This window comes from Paroedura picta, chromosome 5 (genome assembly GCF_049243985.1).
Source record: "Paroedura picta isolate Pp20150507F chromosome 5, Ppicta_v3.0, whole genome shotgun sequence".
Taxonomy (NCBI): Eukaryota; Metazoa; Chordata; class Lepidosauria; order Squamata; family Gekkonidae; genus Paroedura; species Paroedura picta.
Window position 1 is genome coordinate 55933373 of NC_135373.1, and position 12363 is coordinate 55945735.

Genomic DNA, 12363 nt, shown 5'->3' on the forward strand with positions numbered 1-12363 from the left:
ATGTTACTTCTGGCCACTTTGGTTATGCACAACCATTTAGCTAGTGGTTGCTGGTTGCTCTCCTCCCGCTCGTGCAATATAGTTGGGGGAATCCACTTTATGCCATTCCCCAACTACCGCTTTTAAATGGAGGATGTAGCTTCCGATTTGCTGCTGGAAAGCTAGATGCTGACTTTGTGTAAAACTCCCCCCCCCCAAAAAAAAGTGCCTTTCACTACATTTTCTGGGTGCATAACAGCCCTTGGTCTTGCTTTCAACTGACCTTTCTTTGTAATATCTTGAGACTGTCTGTTTATAGTTTACATAAAAATGTAGGTGCCATAAGCTATACCATTCATACACCTAACCTTTTATGCATCTTATGAAGTGAGCTCTGACTTCTTCCTCACACATATCACTTGTATATAATTCCATATTATCTACCAACAGGAAACAACTTTGCATCCAGGCTCTACATTATTTGACTTGATAACAGGATACAGTTAAAATAACAGCATATGAAGCTGCTGCTGAGTGGGATTGGATCTAATTAAATCCCACTGAGCCACTTATCCTGTGAGTCTTTTTCAAACTTTTCACTGTGGAAATACCTCAGAATGATTTTTCAGGTTTTGAGGTAACAGGAAGTTATGTCAGCTGACCAAGGTCAGTCTCCTTGCCAATTTTGAAAGGGGGAAAGTCAACCTGCCCAAATGAGGGGAGAATTTTAAGAAGCCCCCCCCCCCTGTGTTTTTGTCTTGCCTCTTTCCTTGGAGCCAGAAACAGTAGGTGCAGAGTGGGCGGGCTTTTACCAGCCACCTTATTGAAAATTAGTTTGCCACAGTACCATTGAGGCACCTTCATGGTACTGTTTAGCCCATCCGGAGGAAGAGGAGTATCTTCTCCCCATCAGGTGAACCAGGACAAAAATTCTGTCAGACTCCAGGAGAGGCCTGGCATCGTTCCTAGTTGTCTTCTAGTAACAATTCCCTGCCAATATGTTCGTATTCAACTTTTTCAGTGGCATACTTTAAAAAAATCCGTAGGGAGTTTTTACATTAAAAGCATGGTTGGGGGAACCCCCCGCGCTTTCCTCCCTCTGCAATGCGAAGCGGCACAATCCTCTTCGGCCCCTTCATTCCGCAGAAAGGCCAGGCCACGGAGGTCAGGAGCTGGGGCGTGACAGTCGATTGCGCAAGCTGCGGGCCCGCTTTGCACGCCGAAGAGTCCTCCGGCATCGCCGCGAGGCGTGCGTGGCAGGGCGCTGGGCCAGTCTGAGCGGTGCGATGATGAAGGACGCGCGGCGCGTCCAATAAGCAGGCGAGGCTGCCCATTCCCAATTGTAGAAGCTGCCGTGCCGGGAGCAGAACTGAAAGCGACTGAGGGAGGCGGGCGAGGAGCCGCGGAGCGTGCCACTTGCTCGGCGTCCCTGGGCACTCTTCTCCGAGAGTGGTCGTGATGCTGCTCCATCCGAGTGCCCGCTTTGACCCGCGGAGGGATACGGCGTCCTGGTTGGCTGAGCAATCCCTTGCCTCCGCCGCAGCCCCCCTTGGCGCTGATGCTGGTGAGGGCGGGGCCCGCAGGGCAAACAGGCTGCTTCTTTAGGAATGTCGCGCCCTCGCTTTGGGTGCCCCACTCGTTGCACTTCCTTTACGCCTGCTCAGTTGCGAGGCAGTTGAAGGAAACTTAAGAGGGGAGTTGGTTTTCAAAGCAGGAGTGGGTTTTGGCCCTGAAAAGGAGGGAGAACCCGTGGCCGAGGGGCACAGCTGCGGCTTGGCATGCAGTAGGTCCCATGTTAAAGTCCCAGCATTTTCAGTGAAGAGGACTAGGTAGTAGGTCATGCAGAAGACCGCTGCCTGAAACTGTGGAGAGCTGGTGCCTGTCAGAGCCGGCAACGCTGGCCTTCATTAGGTTGATAAGCTGACTGGATATGAGGCGGCGAGAGAGAAACAGTGGCAAGGTATCTCCTTTGCATGCAGAAGATCTTGTGTTCCTGGCAAGGATCAGGTGGCACTAAGTCGTGTGAAAGAGATCGGATGTTGCCTGCCAGAGCAGACAATACTGACCTTGAAAAGCTTCATATGGGTATCTGAAACTGTGGTGTGTACTTTAGTTTTCTGGGAGAGAGCCATGCAAGTAAGACATAGTGAGTTGTGTATGTTATCACTTTGGCTTTCAGGTCAGTTGATTGTTGTGTGTGATGTGCATTCTTGCCAAAATACATAAACCTCTGCAAATACCTGGCTATATTTCCTGGCCCTTTGGCAATTATTTGCATACACATTTTATAACTGTTATGAAAAGCTAAACATTTTTGCAAAGAACAATGTAATATGTTCTAGCAAATGGTACTCACAAGGTTACTGGATATATTTTTTAATGATGTCAGGTAGCTTAATTGCACCCCCCTAATGAACATAAATATAAACAAACACCCAAACCTTCCTTTGGGAAGATAAGCCTAACTGCAAAGCAATACAATTGTACAGTATTATTTGGGATATTAAAAAGGCAAGAGTATATATATGTATTATGAATAAAAGCCCATTCTCCTACTTCGTTATGCTACTAGGCTTTCTATAATCAAGTTTGCTTGATCAAGTGGAGTGCTCCCCCCCCCTTTTTTTTTTTTGTACTTGTCAGTCAATGATGGTAAAACCAAAGCTGTAACCTATAATTTTTGGACTCTACTCTCCCATGTATAGTTTATATTAGATTCAGATTTTTATTACAGACATACAGTTGATATTATTTGCATGCCATAGAGTGAGTAAATAAATGTATTGTTTGGAGCTTCTTATTTTTCTGTCTGTAAACTAGTCCAGTCATATTCATTCTTGTAACAACTTAAGTGAAACATATGGTAGCCTTACAATACTAGAAATGAAAAGAGAGCAGGAATTCTTATGCACATGTGACTTCCTACAAGCAGCCTGTCATGTGTGCGATATTTTCCTGTGCTTCAACACATCCCTTACTCTCACTTCCTCTGTGTCATGTCAGCAATGTGATCAGAGAATTTTAGGATGCATTGTTCTCTTGAGTCTCCAAAAATGTAGCAAGCAGATACTAATTGAAGTCAGAAAGGATCATTCAGATGGTGGATAGCTGTGACATTTTGTTAGAGATTATTCCACAAGGTGAAGTTAAATGAATGATTTTTGGTACGGTGGAATTGTTTGCATTAATGGAGAATCAAAGTTCACTTGGTGTCTTTGGGCCAGGCACACTCATTCAGCCTAACCTACCTCACAGAATGATTGTGAACAAATGGAGTAGGGAAGAACTGTGTTGTAAGCTAGCGATCCCCAACCTGTGGGCCGCAGACCACGTGTGGTCCTTCGACTAATTGGAAGTGAGCCCCGAAGGACGCCTTCTCCCCCCCCCCGGCCCTTTACTTCACCTCCCCCAGCCCTTTACAACACAATTCATTGTTGTGGTGTGTCTGTATCTTATTTCGAAGGGATGTTTAAACATTACCATAGCAATCAGAGAGCGCTAGGGCAGTGGTTGAGAGTAGAGGAGTAAACTACCCCCCCATCAGGCCTCAGTAAAAGGCGTTGAGTGGTCCCTGGTGAGTGGTCCCCGGTGATAAAAAGGTTGGGGACCACTGTTGTAAGCCACTTGGATCCCCATGGGGAGAAAAGCAGGATATAAGTACAGTGCAGGCTCAAGCATAATTACTTTCTTAAACTCACTGACTGGAGTGTAACTCTGCTTAGAGTTGGCAGTATTACTTTGGAGGGACTTGCTGACTGACTCGTCTCAAAGGTTTAACATTTGTTTCTGACCTGTCTGCTAAATGTTATTGGTAGTTTGATGGACTGCATCTGGTGATTCAGGAGAATGGGCAGTTATTATGCAAGGCTGCTGCCATACTGGGCAAGTGGGAGGCTGTTCATGCCAAGTTTTCTGGAGGAGCAGGAAACATCAAATCCCTTTGCAGGGTGCCCACCCAGCCTTGCTCTTGATCACAGTGGTCTTGCCGTTTAATATATGTAACAAGCAAAGAGGTATTAGATGTGTTCTGAATTGTCACATATAAGCACAAGGCAGCCTTTTCCAAGTGTGTAATAGGTTGTTCCATCCTACCATCTGCTATCAGCACGCAAAGGTAAAAGCTCACTTTTCTCCTTGCTCCAAAAAGTGACGCCCTGCACCCTGTCTCCAGAGTCACTGAAGCTGTTCTGCTGGGAAAGGAGCAGAAAGAGGGGATGAGTCCTTAGGATCAAACCCTCCAGTTTTAAACTTTGGTGCTAAGGAATGTGATGCAATTTGTGTGTTGCTGTCCCAGAAGTCAAAAGAGTGAATTTATGACTTACTATAAGACTGGAATTAGATGAAAAAAATCCATTCACGTTGGTCAAACTTCCCTTTTAATGTTTACTTGCCACTTGAACAGCAGTTAAAAATGACCGTTACTATGACCTTTCAGTCTATTACTTTCATGATGTACTTTTTATTTCAGACTCTTTTTTAGACTCTTTTTTATACTATATTTGTTTATATTAGCCGGAAGTAATGTACGATGTATTAATACTTATTGTTTCAGACATCTTTTTGGAGAGTTTAGAGACACTGCACACAGTAAATATTGAAAAAAATGGAAATATTATTTATACCTGGAAGGTATGTCAACAGATCTCTTTTAATTAAACCTGTAGTTTTATTTCTTTGGTGGCTAGTAGTTTACAAAAGATTGGGTTTCAGATACTCTGCAATATTTAATTTGGCATATTTTGATATCTGAATTTTGAGTATTTTCAGTTGAATTACTTGCTTTCTATTGTCAAAATATTTCAAGATATTCATCCATGCAAATACCAGATGATCTGTCATCCAACCAAACATTTGGCTGAGTTTTATTTCTTGCTCAGTTTGCTTACATATATAAATTGCATTTCCTCCCCATCCGAAGGCACTTGATATAGAATAGGGTGCACCATAAAATATACTTAGAAAACTAAACTAGATTTTAAAAAGACTTGAAAATTAGGATCAGTATCTGTTAGTTATGAGCCTCTTGTGGCGCAGAGTGGTAAGGCAGCCGCCTGAAAGCTTTGCTCATGAGGTTGGGAGTTCGATCCCAGCAGCCGGCTCAAGGTCGACTCAGCCTTCCATCCTTCCGAGGTCGGTAAAATGAGTACCCAGCTTGCTGGGGGGTAAACGGTCATGACTGGGGAAGGCACTGGCAAACCACCCCGTATTGAGTCTGCCATGAAAACGCTGGAGGGCGTCACCCCAAGGGTCAGACATGACTCGGTGCTTGCACAGGGGATACCTTTACCTTTACCTTTTTATCTATTAGTTATCCACCCAGCTGGAAATGCCTTTTGGAGCAGTAAGATTTTGACAGGACGATGAAGGTCACAGAAACAGGTACATCATGCTTCAGTGGGCAAGCCATACCCATGCATAAGTGCTACAATGGAAAGGGCATAGCCCTGAATCCTCACTTTACAAAAAGGCAGGATACATGGTGAAGTATCCCCTGTTATTTTAGGAAATAGGGTAGCACATATGTGAGGAGATCTTTTCTGATTTGTTCATGCCCCCAAGGCTTTTAACCTAACTGGATTCAGAAATTAATGGATGAGCTGGGAGGGGGAATGATTAGGTTGGCAATCCATGTGAGGATCAGGACAGCTGCTAAAGACAGTGTAGACAAAGATTGTGAAGCCTAGAAAAGTTACATTAGGGGCTGTGTGTGTATAATGTACATATATAGACAGGAAAGGGAGGGAGAAGAGAGATGGGGAGAGCTAAATGTTCAAACGTTTTGTATTAATTTGTGTTTATTCAGTTAATTTATTTTGCAGGATATTTGGAGGAACACCAGTATTGCTTTGTATGATCCCAACAGTAATGCAAATGAGGTAAGCCTAAAGGGCATATATGTTGAATAGACAGCCAGAGAATAGTGAGTCTTCATTGTTTCCCAAATCAAGTTTTTAATGTCTTTGTTGTTGTTGTTATGTGCGAAGTCGTGTCCGACCCATCGCGACCCCATGGACAATGATCCTCCAGGCCTTATGCCTATTGGAACTGTCCATAGAGTTTTCATGGCAAAGATACTGGAGTGGTTTGCCATTTCCTTCTCCAGTGGATCACCTTTTGTCAGAGCTCTCAGCTGTGACCTGTCCGTCTTGGGTGGCCCTGCACGGTATAGCTCATAGCTTCACTGAACTACGCAAGCCCCCTTGCCACAACAAGGCAGCGATCCTTGAAGGGGGTTTTAATGTCTAAGAGTATCAAAAGTGAGTTTTTATTGTTAGCCGCTTTCCCACCAAAATCAGATGCACACGGCCGAAGAACATCTAGTCACAGTAACTTGCTGTGTGCAGTGGCCAAGGTCCTCATAGGAACACCTTGGAGGCTGCATTGTGCTCTCGCAATTGCATTGGCTCCCAGTTGAATTTTGAATTAAATTTAAGGTATTGGTACTTACTCAGAGCCAGTTTGGTGTAGTGGTTAGGAGTGCGGACGTCTAATCTGGTAAGCCAGGTTCGATTCTGCACTCCCCCACATGCAGCCAGCTGGGTGACCTTGGGCTTGCCATGGCACTGAGAAAGCTGTTCTGACCGAGCAGTGATATCAGGGCTCTCTCAGCCTCACCCACCCCACAGGGTGTCTGTTGTGGGGAGAGGAATGGGAAGGCGACTGTAAGCCGCTTTGAGCCTCCTTCGGGTAGGGAAAAGCAGTATATTAGAACCAACTCTTCTCCTTCTCCTTCTCCTAGGCATTCATGGTCTGGGCCCCACATATCTGAGAGACTGCCTTTCTAGTATACGCCCCGAAGAGCACTCTGCTCCCCAAGTTCCAACCAGCTGGGGATCTCTGGCCCCAAGGAAATAGTCTTGTTTCAACCAGGGCCAGGACATTCTGTGTCCTTGCCCCTACCCGGTGGAATGAGCTCCCAGAGCAGATTAAGGCCCTGATGTAGCTAGCATAGTTTCACAGAGCTTGCAAGATGCAGCTCTTCTGCCAGGTTTATGGCTGGGGCCAGTGAAATGCTAACATCTACTGCCCCCCCCCCCGCTAAAGATACTCCCTGATGATAGACTAGCTATAGGAGATCTGAGAATGTCCCAGCCCTGGGCTGCTGATGTTGGTGCTATTGTTGATACTAACTAAAATTGCCATTTCAGTTTAATTTTAAATTTAATTTTAAATGTTGTTATTATTCAGAAATTTTAATTAATTGTTAATTATTTTATTATGTTTATTATGTTGCTTTTAATATGATAGACACTGCCCCGAACCAGTTTGGTGGTATAGAAATCTAATAAATAAATAATGCAAAGGGAACAAATGAGAGTGAAGGTCTGTGTTTTTAAATCTTTTGAAACACTCCTGTTTTTAAGCATTACATAACGTGTATTTTAACCCAAGGTATCTTTCAACAGCACCTATATTCTTTTGAAAAAGATCTTCATGTGATCAGTTGTTCAGTCAACAATGAAAAGACGTTGCTTGGTAAGCTCCGTTTCCTTTCCCATTAAAAGTTTTCTTGTATAATTATGAAGACTTTGGGACTATTGTTGTTCTTATAACTGTCAGTGTACTATACTGTTTTGAAGACATACACTGCCTTCTTAAAACATGAATGGACAGTCTCAGATTTCTATATGCTGCCCTGTATTGGTCACCCCCCTTCAGTAAGATTTATGCCATTTAATACTTGGACCATAGTAAGTGTTGTCAAATCATAGCTGACTTATGGGGACCCTGCAAGGTTTTTAAGATGAGATGGTCAGAGGTTCAAGTGTTGTTTACCATTGCTTGCCTCTGTATATTAGGGGTGTGCATTCGGCTTATCTGAACTGGAAAAAAAACCTGGAAAATAACTTATTGGTATTTTCAGGTATTAATTATATTAGATCTTTTTTTACTGGCCTGAAAAATCCTAAAAATATTTGGGACTTTTTGGGGGACAGCCGTTAGAGTGCAAGGACTCTCAGTCCCTTTAAATGCCTTCAGAGTGAACTCCCCACTTGAAGAAGGCATTTAGATCGTGATTTACATTTACGAACCATGTTCCTTTTAAAGTTCGAATGCATGCCTCCCACCCTCCATTGGATACACCATTTATCACCTTCTTTGAGGGCTTATGGATTTGGACCCCTACGTCTAATCCTTTTGAGACTGGGTGTTTTAGGGTTTTTTTTAGGAGAGGCACCAGCATATATGCTGCAAATGGTGTGTCTACCACAAAAAGCAGCCCCCACAGAGCACCCGGTACCCCCAGATCAGTTCTCCATTATAGCCTATGAAGACCATTGACTATAATTATCCCCATAGGCTGTAGTAGAGCTGAAAAAAATTGGTATTTTATTTTTATTTATTTTATTTACTATATTTATATACCACCCTCCCCAGAGGCTCATGGCGGTTTACATAAAACGTATAAACAATACAAGAAACAATCCATAATATATAAATAATCATAACATTAATACTAATACTGATAATTGTAACAGTGCAAACAGTGCAAATAATGCAAACTGTGCAACAGTGCAAACAGGTCCAGGAGCAGAGCGCAATGATGGAGTTCTGGGAGGGAGGGAGCAAGAGCCCTTAAGATGTTGTTAGTTATGCCTGGTCTCAACTAAATGCCTGGCAGAAGAGTTCCCTTTTGCAGGCCCTACAGAGCTGTTTTAGCTCCGTTAGGGCCTTAATCTCTTCCGGGAGCTCATACCACGAGGTGGGGGCCAGGACAGAGAATGCTGTAGCCCTGGTTGAGGCCAGGCGGGCTTCTTTAGGGCCAGAGACCATAGCTGGTTGGTGGTGGTGGAGCGTAGAGCTATTTGAGGGGCATAGGCAGGAGGCAGTCCCTCAGGTACACTGGGCCCTGATTGCGTATGGCCTTGAAGGTAATTACCAGAACCTTTAGCCTGATCCAGAATTCAACTGGCAACCACGGCAGTTGATGGAGAATGGGCCGGATGTGGGATCTCAGTGGTGTTATTGTGAGGATCCTGGCCACTGCGTTTTGGACCAGCTGTAGTTTCCGGGTCAAGGCTAAGGGCAGGCCAAATCCAAATACCATACCAGTATTGGAATTTGGGAATATCACAACATCCTGATATTCTTCAGGTTCAGTATACCCGAACCTGGAAAATACAGGGTTTTTTGCACATGCTAGCCTGGGCTATCCAGGGGTTCAATACTTACAACAGGAAATTTAAATATGTACTTTGTTTTGTTTTAACTAATTAGCTGTCAGTTTTCTTCAGTCAACAAAAGAAGTAAGAGCAGATATGCTGTTTCAACCAGGTACTTACACATTTTAAGATTCTCTTGTTGTGCATTGTTGGACACATCATATAATAACACATTGTTGCCTTAATTATGCTTTTTTCCCCACAGTGTCAAAATTTCTGACGTTGCTCATTGAAATTTGCCCAATTAATAACGTGAAGGTTTTAAAGGCTGTGGATAGTCGCATCAGAGTGCAAGTAAGCAAGATCTAAACTTAATAAGGACAAATTATAAAGGATATAGTTACTAGGGATGGGCACACGCCAGAAAAATGAAGTTCAGGGTTCAGTTTGTGGCTCAGCACGAACAAAGCTAGATGACCTGCTTACAAACTGAACTAGTTTTGCAGATCAAGGACCTGCAATCTCCGTTGAAAGGGTCTAAGAACTGCAGAAGACAGCCCAAGGACCAGTGACCATTGGAAGGAAGGGAAGGACCAGGAGAAAAGGAGACAGGATTGCCGAGAAGAGGTTTCCAAATTCCTTTTCTTTTGGTCATGTGGTTAGGGGAGAGTGGGGGAATCTCCTGCCTGTGGTGAGCAGTAGCCCAGGGAATGTGTGTAGATATCCTGGGAGAAAGTGGATCTCCATATTGGCAGGGAGAGACTTCTCTGCATTGGCCCAGCTGTCTCGGGCTTGGTCATGCACCCCATTTAAAGGGGCTATACTGAGAAACCAGAGACAACTGAGCTGGCTCTGTGTCATAGCTGCAAGAGCGAGCCTGAGATAGCTGGGCCTGCATGGAGAAAGTTCTTCACGCTGGCTCAGCTGCCACTGGCTCTCTGATGTAGCCAGTTAAAGGGCTCTTGCATGCAGCTTAGTTTAAAGAGCCTCCAGAATGGAGCCCAAGACAGCTCAGCTGATGGAGAGAACTCTCCTTGCCATATCAGCTGTGGTTTTCCTTGTGCAACCTGGTTTAAAGAGGTTGCAGGGCAGAACCCAAAATAGCTGAGCCAGCAAAAAGAACTCTCCCTGTTGCCTCACTGTGAGTTCTCTTGTGTAGTCCAGTTTAAAGCAGCTGCAGGAGGGAGCCCAAGACTGCTGAGCTGACAGGGACAACTGTCTGTACTAAGGAACCTGTAGCTGGGCTTGTGGGGAGAGCTCTCTATGCCAGCTCTGTTGAATTGGGCCCTCTCATGGAGCCTCTTTAAACTGAGTTGCATGAGGGAGCCTGCAGCTGAGAGGTCAGGAAGACTTTTCTCCACCAGCTCATCTGTTTTCTGCTTTCTGCTAAAAGAGTTAAAAGCAAGGTTTAATGTCTCTGGGCCATTTAAACCAAACAGCTGAGAGGCAGGGAGTCCTCAGCCTTCAACTGTTCCTCATGAAAAACACTTTACTGTTTGCAAACCACCATGAGTGACCATGAATTACTCCAATATTCATGGCAGTCCATTGTGATTCTTCATGAACTTCACAAATCACAAACTGGCCAGTGTTTGTGACAAACTTTGGTTTGTCAGTAGGTTTATGCCCATCTCTATTAGTTATCCTTGTTCAGGTTTTGTTACAGAGTGCTTTGTTGTTATATTTGAAAATTTTGCGTGTTTTGATTTTGGCAGTAGACAACTTTTTAAACTATATAAGAAGGAACTTCCATTAGAAACAGCATTCTTATTCTGTCAGACTTCTATTGTTGATAATGAGCTGAGCTTAATCAGAAAAGTTTTATCCTGCCCATTATCTTAGAAGAATTTCCTTTTACAGTTTCTGTATCCAGTTGCAGAAGCATGTGCTTTTCCAGAAAGTTGTCTCTTACTCATTTCAGAAGATAAATGTAAGTTTTTTTAAAATTACATTTAAATTGTATGTTTCACAAGTTGGCAAGTCTTCCATCTGTAACTCAGCTTCTTTTTGATAATATGTAGTTCTTGCAACCTCTTCTACCTGTAGATTTACAGGGTGGTCACCACTTGTGTGTTGTGATGTTCCTGCAGGCATATAAGTATGCTGGGAATAAGACAAGTACCAGTTCTAGTAAATATGCAAGAATTGTGTAGATAGCCAACTATCTGTTTAAAACTCAATAAAGTTTGATACAGTGATTCTGGGTATGGCTAATTTGTTTGAGGAGGTGGAACTTTTGGCATGTGGAAGCCTTTATGTAATTTTTAATCAAACACCTAAAACAAAAACCCTAGTCAAACTAATTATGCTGGAGCAAGAGGGAAAAGACAAGCTTTGTCATCTTAAAGGTAGATGTATGAGATTTCTCATTAGTCCTTTGCTTCATTATACGGCTTTTGCCAAATAAACTTGGACTGCAATCCTGAATATTTGGCACTCCCTTCCAAGCCTGCCATCTCCAACACATGAGGCCTTGGAATGCAGCGTTCTATTGCACAACTGCAGTTTTACAAAGCTTGCTGTTGTGCCCACCTTGTACCTTTTAATGCCAGTCTTGAATGCAAATTTGATGATACAGGTGTTTGGAAACGAAATGCTAATTGCTTAGAGTGAAACAAGTCTTGAATGGTGTGTGTCTGTGTGGGATAGTTCTTAAGAAAAGACACCAGCTTTATTTTTGTACCTTACAGATGTTGAAAAAATTGACATCAGAGTGGTCGAAGAAGGACACACAGCAGTAAGAAATTTTGAAAACTTTAATGCATTTGTTCAGGGCCTGTGATGGGGTGAAATGGAGATAAAGGCATAACTTTGATTTTTTTTTGGGGGGGGGAGTATGTTATTTTCTTTAAGCCATAAATTGATTTAAGCTCAGAGTTCTGAGGCTTGGTACATAGTAACCAGCAGTTTGATAAGATTTGCAGAGAGACTGTTTGTGGAAATTATTGTTCATTTTTGAGAGAATCTGGTCCACTATATTGACACTTCTAAAAAAACTACGATGAAATTTTGTAATTTAGTTGTGGAGGGCTACATACAACCCACTCCTGACCTTCTTCCTTAAAACTGATACAAATGCAGTAACTTCTGATCAGGTCCAAAGTTGCTTGATATTTTACCCCCTCCCCTTTTTCTAATTAACGTATTTTTTTCTTCTTTTTTTTAGGTGATTGAAAATTCTAGCCACCTCCCAAAAGAGAAAATTGCCGATGATTTCATTTGGATCCAGTGGGATACACTGGAGCAAAGACTATACTACATTGTCCCAAAGGTTGAAAAT

The 12363-nt window shown here is 43.2% G+C and overlaps 1 protein-coding gene across 11 annotated transcripts in view; it reads left to right on the forward strand.

Moving 5' to 3' along the window:
- The first annotated feature begins 1250 nt into the window (after window positions 1-1250).
- The window catches only part of GSAP (gamma-secretase activating protein), a 53907-nt gene continuing 42794 nt past the window's right edge, over window positions 1251-12363 (forward strand). For 2 of the 11 annotated variants that reach the window (XM_077338073.1, XM_077338075.1), the window contains exons 1-9: window positions 1301-1543; window positions 4532-4608; window positions 5799-5855; window positions 7386-7455; window positions 9199-9255; window positions 9349-9437; window positions 10944-11013; window positions 11774-11820; window positions 12250-12354. In XM_077338073.1, the coding sequence (XP_077194188.1) occupies window positions 1438-1543; window positions 4532-4608; window positions 5799-5855; window positions 7386-7455; window positions 9199-9255; window positions 9349-9437; window positions 10944-11013; window positions 11774-11820; window positions 12250-12354 (678 nt within the window). In that variant the 5' untranslated portion in view covers window positions 1301-1437. Of the gene's footprint in view, window positions 1544-1593; window positions 1940-4531; window positions 4609-5339; window positions 5359-5798; window positions 5856-7385; window positions 7456-9198; window positions 9256-9348; window positions 9438-10943; window positions 11014-11773; window positions 11821-12249; window positions 12355-12363 lie in introns of those variants that run through there. The other 9 variants (XM_077338074.1, XR_013231092.1, XM_077338070.1 and 6 more) reach the window with 9 other exon arrangements.